Consider the following 15,663-nt stretch of genomic DNA (forward strand, 5'->3'; position numbering starts at 1 on the left):
TTTTATATTACTCTTTAAGTCAGTTGTCCACTAAGCTAGTCCCTTTCTCCTACTTTGCATTGAAGAAAGTTCCTTTTTAAAGTTGTGAATGAGTGGCTGTTTCATGCAAACATTAAGTGCACATCCCAGACTCACTACTGATACTGCATTATTCAGGTATGGATAGCCAATTTGACCTTGTTATTTTCAACAAAAATATGCTAATTCCTTACATTCAGCCCTTTATACCTTGATTACCACGTATCCTGTATGGACTTAAATTTGTAGTGTTGGGAATAACTTCTCTCTGACAAAGAAATCCTGTGACTTAAACAACTTGAAACAGCCAGTATATTCAGTTTTAAGTATCTGTTTTACACTATATATTTGAAATGGGCAATATTTATGTAGGGTATGGTTACCATATTTTAAATTTTCTTCCTCTTAATGTAAAAAATATTACCATGTGTATTAAAACCCACTGAATTCTCATTGATTAGCTTTACAGAATGTAGTTGATTGTTAAATTTGACCACTTTTCCTGAGAAGCACTTGCTAGACACTTACGCTGTTTCTGTGAAATGAGATAAAGTTACGTTTTTTCAAGGAGATGGTACATTCCATGAAGTCTGAATTTTTAAAGTGGTTCTCGACCTTTATGAGTATGCATACCCCCTTTAAACCCCCCATTTATTTGTTTTACAGACTTTAAGAAGCTTTAAGATTCCACCCCCCGCTCTTATTTGAGCATCCAGAGGCACAGATAGCATTGGGATGCTATATTAAAGCCCTTGGCAAAATCTTTCTTTGAAGGAACCTCTCCCTCCTTTAAATTAAAAATGTGTTACATTTCACAATTTTCATATTCATTTGAGTAGATTATCCAATACAGAAATTTCATTTATATGAGATCTGTGTTTTTATAAAATTCTGAAGAACAGACAAATGCTATTAAACTGATGGGTTCACTTTGCATTACCGAGAGAGATTTTTCTCAGTCCCAATTCATTGCTGATGGATCAGATGTTTTACACTGAAGTAAAAACACTAAATCTTAAAGCTTTAATTACTATTCTGCATAAGTAAAAAATAGAAACAAAATGTGCTTGAAATTCTTAATCATTATGTTGAATGAAACCATGGTTGTTCTGTAGATCAGGAGGAATAATTATGGTAACTTGGCCTGTGATGGTAGTATACCACAGAGGTTTGCTAGTAATGTGGATAATAGAGATAATAGAATATTAGCTGTCAGTTACTTGCAAAAACTAGTAAGTAAGATTTCTTGTAGTTGGTCTGGAAGCATGTGCTGTATGAATGACTTGCTTTGGGCCCATGTAATAGAGTGCCTTAAAACATTTAGCCTGTCTACATTTTTGATGCTTCCCATTAAAGATGATTTTGTGTTTTTTGGTTTTTTTTAGGAAACAGTTTAGTCACCTTAACCTTCCACCTGTTTAATCTTCATGGACTTGTAGAGCACTTCCAACTAGATACAATGAAGCTCCGCCGATTTTTAGGTAAAAATTTTCAGAGGTTCACTTAAGTCACTTTTGCAAAAATAGGGTACAACAGCCCATTTGCTACTTTAAATTATGCTGTCCAGCATGGAGAGCCCTAAGGAACTGGGGAGAAGAGAGAAAAGGGTGATAGACTCATGAAATTATGGGTATTGCTGTTACTGTCATGCTAGTTGCCAATTTATTTTGCAGGTTTTAAAGTGTTTCTGTTAAAAGTGGACACTCATCTTCTAAAGACTTTTTAAAAACCTGCTGTATACCGTTTACTGGTGGGTGGGAGGAAAGAATGTTGCATGACACAGGTGCTAGCCAGCAGTTGCCATGTGCCCCACCACATCCAACCATGCTTCAAAAAGCACTGCAAACCACAACAGATGTGCTTAACTGTATGGAAGCCTGCATTAAAATATTACTGAAAAATGAGAGGAACCCACATCTAAAATGCTTCCTTGGAGAAAGAAAGGTGACTCTTTTGCAACAATTGTGTTACAGCTGTGTTGTTTAGTAAACAATCTAAAACACTAGTCAATAAAGGTTTTTGTTTCAATGTTACATTTAGATCTGCATAAAAATGCATTTTGTATAATGGGATTTTCCTATTATAGAACAGCTTTATTCCATTCTGTACTTTATTTTGGAAAATCAGTTAATGGAAACCTAAAGGATGAGAGAGAGAGAGAGAGCAAAGGAATTAGATAACTTTTGATAGTTCAGAATAAACAATAAAACTTGCCTTGATTACAGCAAATTCAAATTACTGTATTTTGAACCTCCATTTCTGAGGCAGCAATTGCCATTGTGCATCTACTAAATGCTAAGTTAATATATAATGCAAGTACACATGGGTGTATGTATTTTGCTTTATAAAATGAAAAATGGAGATTAGCATGTTCTGTAATTCACATTTCTCTAAATAGTGTAGTAAGGAGACAAACCTGCTTATTCTTGTGAGGGCAGTGGAGAAGCAGTTACTCCTAAAGAACAGCCTTTATTTTGTCCCAGATATGTTAGCTTTTGAAATAAATTGTCAAGGCTTAGCAATGGTAATACCATCAAAGACCAGGCACTGTTTGTCAATTATTTGTTTGATGCATGCAATTATATTATATTCTTTATATAGCTAAAACCCTGTGAGTAAGGAAATCTTTATTTCCCCCTAAATTTCTTAAAGTTTAAAAAACTAATACGCTGGTCTGCTTCCTGTCCTAGTAACCTAATTCTTATTTTTTAAAATTAATATAAAACCACATTCTTTATAAGCATGCCCAATTATTATTATTATTATTATTATTTTGGGGGGGGAGACTGGATTTGTTTGAAATCCTCTATGAAGAGAACTATTATTGAAGCCCAGTCCTACAGCTTATATCCTCATGGATAGTTTTGACATGTGTAAGCCCTTTGGGTTAGTATCCAGCTGAACAATTCTTCTAAAGAAAGGGCTTTTAGCTGTGCAATAGAACTTTCCCTCCCCCTCCCTGCATACTCTCTAAATCTGTTCTGTGGGGGTCGCACAACCCTCTGGAGCAGATTTACTGGTCATGTGGAAAATGGGAAGAGCAGGGAAGTTCTACTGCATAGCTAAAGTACTGGCAGAACTGTTTATAATTGGATACTGTTGTTTAGTAGTCAAAACACACACACACACAAATGAAGGTGGTTCTGCTTTAATAATATACTGGTCTGTTGAGTTGGAGGCACAACTGTATATGCCTTCGTTTATACTTTTAGTTGTGTCTGGAATGCTGCAATAGTAATATGGTTGAGTGGTGTAAGTTTCTTCTAAAATTTATATGTTATGTAAAGTGTGAGTTCGATCCTCTATGTGAGCACCTGATAAGTGCAAACGCCTGGTTTACATGATTACTCCTCCACCATTTTTTGATGTGGGGGAAATAATGTGCACTGGGACTTTATGGACAGATATTCTAGTGCATACAGCCTGATTTGCACTGAAGATAATCTGCATGGTGGAAGGAGGATCATGGGCTCAGACTGCTGCTGGCTGAATGTGTGACCAAAGCTGTTTGGTTTTTCAACAGTAACTTATAAAATAAAAGTGCACAATGATATGAAAGGTAAATTAATGCAAGATTTCTTCTCATTTGTAGTAATGGTTCAAGAAGATTACCACAGTCACAACCCATACCACAATGCAGTTCATGCTGCTGATGTGACTCAGGCCATGCACTGTTTTTTAAAAGAACCTAAGGTAAAAATATCTCCTTAACAGTTTTCAGCAAAGAAGTTATACAGTTTCAAAAGCAGATTTCATGTGGCATAGGACCGGCCTTTTTAAAAAACAAATAAGTAAATACTAGTTTTGTGTAATAAAAATGTACACCTCCCTTACTGCTTTATTATTGGTCTTCCTACAGAGAACTCTGAATCCTATATTCTAGATAAAAGTATAAATAAATGAAAGAAGAATTTGATGCATTGAAAGATGAAATTCTGTGCATTTTTTAAAAGAACACATTCAACCCAAGTTTGCTTGGTCAGTAGTGAATATTCATGTGGTCATGCTTTATATATTACAGCTTTCCCAGTCCCTGACTCCATGGGATACTCTTCTTGGCTTAATTGCAGCTGCCACTCATGATTTGGATCACCCAGGTGTTAATCAGCCTTTCCTTATTAAAACAAACCATTATTTAGCAACTTTATACAAGGTAAGTGAGGAAAAATATTTCTGTTCGGAAAAACATAACCAAGTGCAAAAATGCTTACTTGCTGGTAGTCACAAATTCTTTGTGGGAGAAATTTTTAAAGGAGTGATTTAATTATTTATAGCAGCTTTGGGGAATGGATTGGCTCCAAAAGTGGCCACACCTCTGGGAGCAATCTTTGACTGGTGGAAAGGCCTAAATCTGCCAGAAAACATTGTGTCTTGTATTTGGTGTTGTTTCAGTTCAGCGCTGAATGCAAGCCATGCTGCTTTCAGCAGAAAACTTCCCCGCTTAGGAGCTGCAATTCCCACAAGGAATCAGTCCAGCCGGGGTTGCGTTTAGCATAATAATTAAACAGCACCAAATGCAAGCTCTGCTGCCAAGGAACAGTTGGGATTGTGCTTTACGTGTCAATTACCTGATGCCATATGATTGACAACTGGGCATGGCCAACCAGAAAAGGTGTACAAGCTAAATTGTCCAGCTTGGGGTGCCTATTGCACAACAATCTGAAGCTGAAGTTGGTTGGGGCAGACCTTGTGTGATTTAAGGTTGTTAACATCAAAGCTGGTGCCTGGAAGCAAACTGGTAACCAGTGAAGCCCATAGAAGAGCTATGTAACGATGGTCTGAATGGAAAGCTTCTTCCAGCAGCCACATTCTGGAATCCAAAGGTGTAAACGAGAGAGCTGGGTAGTGTCTTCTGCATACTGATGATGCCGTATCCCAAAGCTCTGGGTAACCTCCCAGTGATTTCATGTAGATGTTGAAAAAGCATGGGAGATGAAATTAAACTTTATGCCACCCATAGGCCCCTGCACCACATGCTGGAACTTTCCCCTACGGTAGGACTGGAGCCATTTTGAGCCACAATATTGCCTAGTCCCAAGTTGGAGAGAGAATTCTGAAGGATGTGATCATGGATGACACTGAAAGCCACAGAGACAACCAGGAGAGGTTGTACTCCCCCTGTCTATCCCCTAGTGAAGTATTGGCATAAAGGATTGTTCGTTCATGAAAATACAATTCAGAATTCAATGAATATTTGATAACCATAATTCTCTATCTTCCTCTTCCCCTTTTTTTCAGAATACCTCAGTATTGGAAAATCACCACTGGAGATCTGCAGTGGGATTGTTGAGAGAATCTGGATTATTTGCACATATGTCACTAGAAAACAGGTATGTGTCAGATTGGCAGTATCACATGCATCTATGGAAAATATATTGCAGAACATTTTAAATGGATGTGAAATGGAAGTAAAAACACATTTCCAAATAATATAATTTACTGCAGCTTCATATGATGAAGGCAATCGTATCCCATCCACCCCAATCAAAACAAAACAAATCTTGATGCCTAACTTGCTACACTTGTAAAGTGTACACTTTTCATGTTTATCACAATAATTTTGAGTGATATGAAGACTTTGTTAAATTATTGAACTGTTGCACTGGGTCTTAGTTTGTTAACAAAACTGTATTTTATAGTAATTTAATCAGGGTTGGCCTGAATTTTGTGTAAAGTTAACAAAGACTGTTTAAATGTTGGTCACTTATTTCATTCTTCTTTCTGTGTATCTCCAATTTAAGGCAGCTGATGGAAAGCCAGATAGGAGCACTGATACTTGCCACTGATATCAGTCGGCAAAATGAATATCTATCCCTATTTCGCAGTCATTTGGACAAGGAAGATTTATGCTTAACAGAGGAAAATCATCGTCATCTCATTCTTCAGGTAATTGTTTGGTCCCTAAATAGAAAAGTAGTACAACTGTTCAGTAACAACTGCTTTGCCGTCTACTATACGAAATAATTTTTGGTTGATGCACATAGGGTTGAAGATGGCCTTCTGTGTTCTCTAATGGCATAGTTCTAACAAAAATAGTTTTCTAGTACAGAAAACTTGGATATTCCATTTGCCAGCAAAATGGTTGCAACTCAGTAGCAAATGTTTATCTTACTCTGTTCACCACAATCTTAAAACAATTGAAATTATTTTTAAAAAGATATTCTTTATCACTTTAAAATCCTGTTTATTATCTAAGTAATCTTGCTGTTGTTGCAGAATGTTGGGAAGTGAGAGTAGCTTTTTTTAACTGAGCACTTACGAAAAATGCTAGCTACCTGCTTTTCTTACTATTTTACCTGTACAAGTAAAACAATCAAATTGCTTTCCACAGCCTCCAGCCCCAGTGGCTACAGGCCTAAAATAACTCCTTAGGAATCAGTCCCCTGTGCTCATTAACATGGAAGTAAGCACCATTGAACACAAGTGGGACTTGTGCGTCTAAAGCATGCCATAATCAGGCCGGATTAAGATTCATTGAAGCTTTGGAGGTATGCTAATTTGAGTGAGAGAAAGCTGAAAAACATTGCCATTTATAGTACAGAAATGCATTGTTCTGATTAAAGGAACCACAATTTTGTTGCCTCCAAACATTAAATCCCCATTTGCAGCCATTTTATACTTCCTTATATGTATTCATAGCAGCCTTGTAGTTAGGCTAGGCTGGGAGTTGGTAAGTGGCCCAAACCAAGAAGTGGTCAGAAACAAGAATGAAAAAGGGGCCCTATTCTGGGCATTTCAACAGACCCTCAACCACCTTAATCCAGTCTTGCTTCTGAAACTTTTCCAAACAAGAAAGCAATAGCATAAGAATGTAAGAAGAGCCCTGCTGGATCAGGCCACAGTCCCATCTAATCTGTTCTGCTCTCACCATGACCAACCTGATGCCTATGGGAAACCACATGCTGGACCTGAGTGCAATAGTGTTTCCCCCTTTCCCCCCAGCACTGGTATTTGGAGGCATACTGTCTCCACTAGTGGAGTCATCATGGTTGGTAGTCACTGATAGGCTTATCCTCCATAAATTTCTCTAATCCATTTTTAAAGCCATCCATGTAAATGGCCATCACTGCTTCTTGTGGGAGCGAATTCCATAGTTTAACATTCTGTAGCCAAAACAGTGTGCTCTGTTGCCCTGGGTTCCTTTTGGAGGAAGGGTGGGATACAAATTTTAAAAAGAAATAAAAGCAACATTGCATTAATTTACAGGCAGGCATTCGTAAATGGTGAAGTGCAGTGTATTGATGAATGATCTTTCATGATAACCAGACATAGCCATATTAAATTGATATTGCTTGCTATCAGACTTCTTTATTGGTGCTATGGAAGATGAATGTTTTCATAATTTTCCAAGATTGCACTGATGTTTCTGGGAGAGGTTAACTCATATATGTTCAAACATATTTCCTTCCCAAAACACACCGCTTGGTCAGCTAAGTTACATTGGATTAAGTGATAGTGATCCACATGTGTGCTGCATTGTAGCCCCCTTTGTTACTCAGTATCACTTGTCCATTACATATTGTTAAGGATTTTAAAAGAACCTGACTTAGAAGTCACAGAATCAAGGAGTTGGAAGGGACTGTCAGGGTCATCTAGTCAGCCTCCCGCAATGCAGGAATCCTGCTCACAGTCATCCCTGGGTGGCCTAAACCACCAACCTTCTTTTAAACAGCCAGATGTACTGACCCATTGTGCCATGTGACACTTTGCATCATCTGAAGTTGCAAAACTTAAGTGTGTAGTTGTTAGCAGGCCACAATATCTTGCATAATATGTTGATGGTTTGTCTTATTTACTAGATGGCTTTGAAATGTGCTGATATTTGCAACCCCTGCCGGACTTGGGAATTAAGCAAGCAGTGGAGTGAAAAAGTAACAGAAGAATTCTTTCATCAAGGCAAGTAGTGAAAAGTGATTTCATTATGGAACGTGAAACAAAATGATAAAAGAATTGTAGTGAAGCATGGCTTTTACAGAAAATAGAAAATTTTATTATTTGCAATGAATGCACCTTGAATGGTTTCCTCAGACCATTTTTACTGTATAGATTGCAGCTTCGTAGAACACTTGACATTTCTGTTTACCTAACTTTAACTGGATGAGAAGCTATTTCACAGTAATAAAGGCTTTACTTTCACCTGCTGCTTCAGTCCAAAGCCACATGTATTGAGAGAAAAAAAGCTGAATTTATCTCTGTAGAATTGCTTGATGATTAAAAATTATTTAGGACTGTGCTATGCAAGTTAAAAGGTTGGACACACCGTTTTGTGTACATGGATTTAAGTTGTCAGTGCAATTGAGACGAATTGCAGTTAGGTTTCTGGAATCTTGCACTTTTTGAAATTGTATATAAAATCTTTTAACTGTGCAGATCTTCACTGGTATTGCATTAACTAACTTGGGCTTGCCGATCGAAAGGTCGGCAGTTTGAATCCCTGTAACGGGGTGAGGTGAGCTCCCATTTTTCGGTCCCAGCTCCTGCCAACCTAGCAGTTCGAAAGCAAATAGTGCAAGTAGATAAATAGGTACCTCTCCAGCAGGAAGGAAAACAGTGTTTCTGTGCGCTGCTCTGGTTTCGCCAGAAGTGGCTTACTCATGCTGGCCACATGACCCAGAAAAACTGTCTGCAGAAGTGGACAAACGCCAGCTCCCTTGGCCTGTAAAGCGAGATGAGCGCCGCAACCCCAGAGTCGTTTGCGACTGGACTTAATTGTCAGGGGTCCCTTTACCTTTACCTTTAAGCTATTAATGATATTGATAGCAACCAATGCCTACTCATTAGCTCAGCTTTTGAGTACAATATACTGTTACTGGATCATTAGCACTTCTCACAAGCATTTTCCTTCAAGTAGCAATCAAAGGTCTTGTCACTTTTCTTACTTAGGATTTTTTGTTTTTGAAATGCATTTATGTGTTTCAACAATATGGTTTTTAGGCAGGGAGTGGAAGATTTTGAACCTGAAGCAGCTAACTTGGCCCTGTGGTTTGGATCTACAGCCTGAAAGTTCACCTACAAACTTTCCGCAAAACATTCTTGTATGAGAGATTATTACAATAGTGATAATTATGGCATGCTACAGGTCTTGTGAAGTAGTTCAACTTGTGATGTATTTCTTAATGGAAAAATTCATAATGGAAAACATGCTACTGATCTTTCAAGTTACATTTGCTCATTGAGAGATAAATGGGTAATTTTCTTGCTGGTTAATTCCATATCAAGTGATCCAACTTTTTTACCTCATATTATCCAATTTTCTCAATATTTTGTACACTTGTTGAATGATAAAAAACTAAGTTTAAATCTAAATTTTAGCATTTTATCTCATCTTGTTGCTCAGCCCAGCATTGAGATAAGCAGTGGCGTAGCGTGGGGGGTGCAGGGGGGGCCCGGCCACACCGGGCGCAACACCTGGGGGTTAGGGCAAATCCACGGGTTAGGGGGCGCAAATCTGTGGGTTAGGGGGCACAAATCCACGGGTTAGGGGGCGCAAATTACTTGCCTTGCCCCGGGTGCTGACAACCCACGCTACGCCACTGGAGATAAGTCAAAACTAAAAACACCAATCTCTTCAGAACCTCATGGGCTTTAATATATGTCACAAGATGGACTTACTTTAAATTTTAAATTGAAGTTACAAAACTTAAAATTTTAAAAAGAATAGATACGATTAAAAAATTGGAAAAAATGTATTATTTAATATTTCTAAGAACTGCCTGCAAAATTTAACCTTGGGATCTCAATGGGAGCACATTGAAAAAAATATTTTGTATATACGTGTCTGCCTTATTGGGTTCTGTTTAGGATAAATGGGTCTTCTTGGAGTAAAATATAACAGAAGAAACAAGACTTCAAACTATAATATCAATTAATTCAGGCAGTTCTTTAGAAAGTTATGCAATTAAAAGATATCTGAAAAGCTAGTCAGGGTTTTCTTTTAAAAACGTATTCCAAAGCAGAGTGACAGCTTGTTGCATTATAGAATTAACGTTTAGAAAGAATTATTGTTAGTACTTCATTTCATGAGCATTACAACAAAATGCTAGATCATATATGCTAGATCATTTATATTTGTAAACAGTTATGAAGCTAGTGTTCAAATGATAAAGCTGTGGTTTTAAATACGGCAGCTATATTGAACAACTGAAGTTACATTTCTTAGATCTGTCTGGTATCTGTTAACATTAATAATAGTTAAATGAAAAACCTTAACACTTTAAGTTTTGTTGAATTGTAGAAAACGGCTTATTAAATTAGTATTCTGTTTGTAGGAGATGTTGAGAAAAAATACTGCTTGGGCGTGAGTCCACTGTGTGATCGACAGACAGAAACCATTGCCAACATCCAGATTGGTAACTACAAATCTATGTGATAAGTTACTATAGTTTCCATTAATATATAATATAGGGAAGATAAACTGTGTGATGTTTAGTTTTAAAAGTCTTTGACAGTTTTTAAGAGAACATTTTGGGTGGTATTCAGCTTAGTTTTACTCAGTGTAGACCCACTGAAATGATGAACATGTCCAAGTTAGGTCTATTAATTTCAGTTAACTACTGTTGAGTTAAGTTTAGTGAACGCTACCCTATGTTTTGTTGTTATTGAAATCTTCATTTCCATGAAATAGGAAGTGTATAGAGAGAGTTTTCTGTTTTCTCATCTGGCATTTATATTTCTTTGCCTGGATAAATTCTGACAGCTGCTTGTGAAGAGGCTTTAATTGTGACTTTAGGTCAGATTCAATTTTGTGGCAAATTATTTATTTTAAAGAGGGTGCTTGTTTTCTACTGGGCTACTTATGAATCACCCTGAGATTCATGGATGAAGGACGGTATACAAATTTATTATTTTTACTATTTTTAAATGATGGAAATTTAAACAACATCGGCAGTATTCAGTGAAAGAGTTGTGCTACTGCAAGTGGTGCCCCCTCTGCCCTCCCAGATCTGCTCAAGAGGGTTTGGGGGAATCCACAGAACAGATTCAGGAACTGCACAGTGGTGGGAGGAAATGTTCCATTTGCTTAATGCTGTTTTTCCAGAGTTGGAAATTTGGTTTGAAGTGTGTTTTTTAATTCTGGGTTGTAGGCAAACTATGGTCAGCATGTCTTATTTGGACATCACAGCAAACCATGGAGACTTGCATGCACAACTCCTTTCCGCACATCCTGGTTTGATGTGGAGGAAGGAGTTGCTATGCACACAAGTCTCCAGCATGTTTGGTCTCGAGCAATTGAAAGCTAGTAACAAAAAGAAGCAGCATTTAAATTTCTTGACCAGTATTTACCCATAAAGTCCCTTACTTGATTCATGGCTGCACTACCACATGTTTCCTGTTATAGCAGCATGGTGAAATCAGAGGGCTTTCCTTTACCTGATCAGTTTGAAGTAGCAAATGTTTATGGTTACTGATCTGACCCATATGAGATCTTTTGAACCCAGCAGTTTTTGTGTGACTCAGTAGCAGCCTCAACTACACACAAAAATATGTTGTATTCCTTAGGGCTTGAGAGAGAGAGCTTGTGTGCTGCTTTATTTTGCATTTGTACTAAAATGTATATATTTTATTTAGTTTATAAATTGCCTTTCGAAAAGCACTCTGGACAAATGTAATAAGTACAGGAAGATAAAACACAGTAAACTCATTCAAATAACTCTTAATACGGAAATGTTACATGGAAAACACACGGTCTCTTGTTTCTGGGGTTCTAATTCCAAGGTGTTTTTTCTCATTAGGTTTTATGACCTATTTGGTGGAACCATTATTCACAGAGTGGGCTCGTTTCTCAAACACCAGACTATCTCAAACGATGCTCGGTCATTTGGGATTGAATAAAGCTAGCTGGAAGGGTGTGCAGAGAGAACAATCCAGCAGCGGTGACGATACTGATCCTGCATTTGAGGAAATGGACTCTGATGTTATACCTCAGGAACACCGACTATCCTGACCCCAGGATCTGCTTAACAAAAACTGCCTCTTGCCTGGTATCTATGGAACAGGGTTTGAGGATAAATTTTGTCTGACTGCCAAGGTTTCAGTGTAAACAATGCCAGCATTATTTATTTCCAAGTTTTTCCTTTGATAAATCATTTGAACCCAGTTTTCAGTTACAAGACCTGAACATAGAGCAATATGCATATGCCTTGTTTGGCTTCTGCATGGATCCTTGAATATGCAAACCAGAGGAGTGGTTGAAGCTTGACCGAGGGGAAAGTACGAGAAAATATTGTTACGTGCCACATCGCTTTGTTTTTATTTGTTTTTAGAGAAAATTTGAAATCAGGCCTTCAAAGTTGCCACATGACATGGTGGATGATTCCTCCTCTTGGAATTTAACAAGACTCATTCAGTCCTTGTCCAAAATGTGGAAGAGTGAAGTGCCCCCACTTGGATGCCTCTGGCAAGAACTGATGTTTACAAATGTACTTGGAAACTATAGGTTCTAAATTAATCTTTCTGCATGGCTGTGAAGGAACCACTAATTTTTTAAAAAAGGAAAACAAAGAGATCAAATCTGAAACTGCAGCTCATTTTCCTGCTAGTAAAAAAGAAAGTATCCCATGTGTCATAATTTTGGCTGTGCATTGGAAAGAGCATTTTTTTACATAAAGCACAGCCAAGCTTTTACTCCAGTGCAGAATGGGAATGCAATTTACAGCGGGCAGAAATACTTCTGGATTTTGGGAGGGGATGTGGGATGGTATAGAGGAGGAGAAGAAGAGTCTTCATTGTGTTAAGATTCTGCCGTGGAAACATTTGCATGTTGTTTTCGCTATTGTACACTTGAACTGCACATGCAAGGGAAAACAGGTGGAATGATTATGAACACCAGAAACAGCTCAGGGTATTTGCCAATCTGAAATAAAGTGGGATGGGAAGTGTGTCCTTCAGAACAAGGGTACAAATGCCCCTTTCGCTGCAGTGTGTGTGTATGTTTGTGTGTTTGTGTGTGTGTGTGAGAGAGAGAGAGAGAGAGAGAGAGAAAGTGTGTGTGTTTGTGTGTGTGTGAATACTTGGGGATGGGGGTGGGTTGGGGAGGAAGGGAACAATAGGAAGGATTTGAAAGGCAATTTTTTTTATTTATTCTTTTTAGAATGTGACATTTTCATGAGCAGCCACAGGGGGGAAAGGAACAGGTTGCTACAGCTGCCTTAAACTATGCACAAAGCTAAGTGACCAAATTTTGTTGTTGATTGAAAAAGTGCATTGTTTACTTATTCCTCCCTCTACTGAAATGCTCCCCGTTATGGGGTTTTTTGATGTGAAAAGGAGAAAATGTTTTTAAGGACAAATTTTAAGGACTAATTTTTAATCTTCAAGCATTCCTTTTTTGTAATTTGTTTTTTACATTGTTTTAAGTACTGTAAGCACAACTGTAATCTATTTTGAGGAATTGGTGCTTTCTTTTTGTTCATTTGTAATTCCCTTGTTACTGTAAAGACTGTTTATTCCATTCTGTTTACAGTTTGCAACAGCCATTTTTGGGAGAGAGCTTCAGTGTAAAGCCATTTGTAAAAGGCTTTGCCATACTCATTTTAATGTGCCTGTTGCTGTTAACTTTTGATTAATAATAAAAATCTTTTCACATTACCTCCTGAGTCCAGCCTTAGAAAAGTAGCTGAAACCACTTTAATCACATATTCTCCCTTTGTAGCTCTTTTGAGACTTGTTTAAACAGGTCATTACAGTGTTTCAAAGTTACTTTGATCATAAAATTGAGAAGGCGTAGGAAGGAAACAAGTCTTTTGGGTTGCAATCCTATACCTGCTTACCTGAAACTAAGGCACATTGAACCCAAAGGGGCTGGCTTTTGAGTAAAAATATATAGGATTGCACTGTCAATTGCACTTCCTATTTCTCTTCAGTTTAGTTACAATCCAATTTCTTGGATTCAGATAGACCCGGGGCCACCAACCTTTTTAGCCAAGTGCGAACATTTTGAATTTTGAGTAATGACAGCACCAATCACAAAATGGCTGCTGGGTGGTGGGGCATACCACAAAATTCGAGTGCCTAGCAGTTTTGAACCTAGCAGTTCAAAAGCATACCAGTGCAAGTAGATAAATAGGTACTGCTGCAGCAGAAAGGTAAACGGCGTTTCCATATGCTCTGGCTTCCATCATGGTGTTCTGTTGTGCCAGAAGTGGTTTAGTCATACTGACCACATTACCTAGAAAGTTGTCTGTGGACAAATGCCGGCTCTCTTGGCCTGAAGCAAGAGTGAGTGCCGCACCCCAGTCGCTTTTGACTGGACTTAACCATCTAGGGGTCATTTACCTTTACCTTACTGTCATAGTGAAGCTCTCCCCATGCTATTTCCATACGTTTAATTTCTGCCTGCCATGCAGATGTTAAAGGCACAAGAACCCTGGTTTTCCCCAATGCCAAGGCTGCCGTCCTGTGCCAACTTACCTGAGAGTAAGCCCCATTAAACGCAGAGACTAACATCAAAATAGACCTTAAACGGGTTAACTATGTGGTAAATTCTTAATAGCGGCCTGATCTTCAGCTCCTGCACAGCAGAAGATAAGCTTAAGCCCCTTTGCAAAGTTTTCATATTTGCCTTTTGAGGGGATGGGGTTAACTTAGCATCCACCCACATCTATTGTATAGAACATAACTTATAGATAGTAACAGATGTCAGACAAATCTAGCTGTAACTTCACTCATTGGCCAGAAACACTGACGGGGGGAGCAGCCACTGGTGCATTATCCTGAAATCCCTTTTAAGGTACTTGCAAATTTTGCTCCATAACTTTCTAAGAGGACTAGATACTTTTTTTAAATTAAAAGCTGTCTTCAGCCTCTGGCAGTCTTTGTGGCATTGGGCCAGGGACTCCTGAGAGAAACTGCATTTCAGTGGAGAGATTGTCTTGCGATTAGGAGGTAGAATTTTTAAAAATGCCCTTGTTCTGTGTTTTGAACCTGACTACCCCTGCAGAAGAACTGACCCAAATCCTTATGGTCTGAACTGTAGTAAATGAAAAGCAGCATTTGGCTGAATCTTCCAGTTGCTGAACTGTTGCATATCATCTCTGAATGAGCCACAATTCAAGTCCACATTTATTTTGAATTAACCGTTGAGAAGTAGTTTCTGCCTCTCTAAATGTTCTCAATATCCATCTGTATAATCATTTTAATCTTTCAGGCAATTCTGGAGAAATCTTCAACAGCGGGGAAAGCTTATTGCAATTTGCAATGATGCAAGAGTAGAGTTCTGAGACAAAGTATCAGTAGCTTTTAAATATGGATTTATATTTCCAGTCATTTTTTTCCTGATATATGTGGATTTCTGTAATTGCTATGTACTGGAGGCAACATGCCTATGTAGCCTGCTGTCCCTTTAAATCAATGTAGGGCTACTTACCTGTGGTAATGTGAGACAGACATGCAAAGCTGCCCTTGCAAGGAAACCAGCACTTTTTTTGTATGTTGTGAGAGGCAGATGTATAAACTCCTAATGCATCTCACCATAAGATGTGCATATTATGTGGCACATGCAATAGCAGGTTCATGCTTAACTTATATTTTTACTATTTCTGCCACTTGGTAGTATGTAAAGACACCTCCTTAGTGACAGGTTCTAAACTCTAGGTGGCTTGATAGTTACCTGCGTCATCATGTGCATAATCCAAGTTTATTCTGCTA

The 15,663-nt window shown here is 38.2% G+C and overlaps 1 protein-coding gene across 2 annotated transcripts in view; it reads left to right on the plus strand.

Annotated features, from left to right (window-relative positions):
* Nucleotides 1-13,605, plus strand: part of PDE7A (phosphodiesterase 7A) — a 58,401-nt gene extending 44,796 nt beyond the window's left edge. For both annotated transcript variants that reach the window (XM_053396022.1, XM_053396023.1), the window contains 8 exons: nucleotides 1,404-1,499; nucleotides 3,611-3,711; nucleotides 4,040-4,171; nucleotides 5,257-5,348; nucleotides 5,760-5,904; nucleotides 7,818-7,914; nucleotides 10,287-10,367; nucleotides 11,751-13,605. In XM_053396022.1, the coding sequence (XP_053251997.1) occupies nucleotides 1,404-1,499; nucleotides 3,611-3,711; nucleotides 4,040-4,171; nucleotides 5,257-5,348; nucleotides 5,760-5,904; nucleotides 7,818-7,914; nucleotides 10,287-10,367; nucleotides 11,751-11,962 (956 nt within the window). In that variant the 3' untranslated portion in view covers nucleotides 11,963-13,605. The remainder of the gene's footprint in view (nucleotides 1-1,403; nucleotides 1,500-3,610; nucleotides 3,712-4,039; nucleotides 4,172-5,256; nucleotides 5,349-5,759; nucleotides 5,905-7,817; nucleotides 7,915-10,286; nucleotides 10,368-11,750) is intronic.
* The last annotated feature ends 2,058 nt before the right edge of the window (nucleotides 13,606-15,663 follow it).

Source organism: Podarcis raffonei, chromosome 7, assembly GCF_027172205.1.
Source record: "Podarcis raffonei isolate rPodRaf1 chromosome 7, rPodRaf1.pri, whole genome shotgun sequence".
Classification (NCBI taxonomy): domain Eukaryota; kingdom Metazoa; phylum Chordata; class Lepidosauria; order Squamata; family Lacertidae; genus Podarcis; species Podarcis raffonei.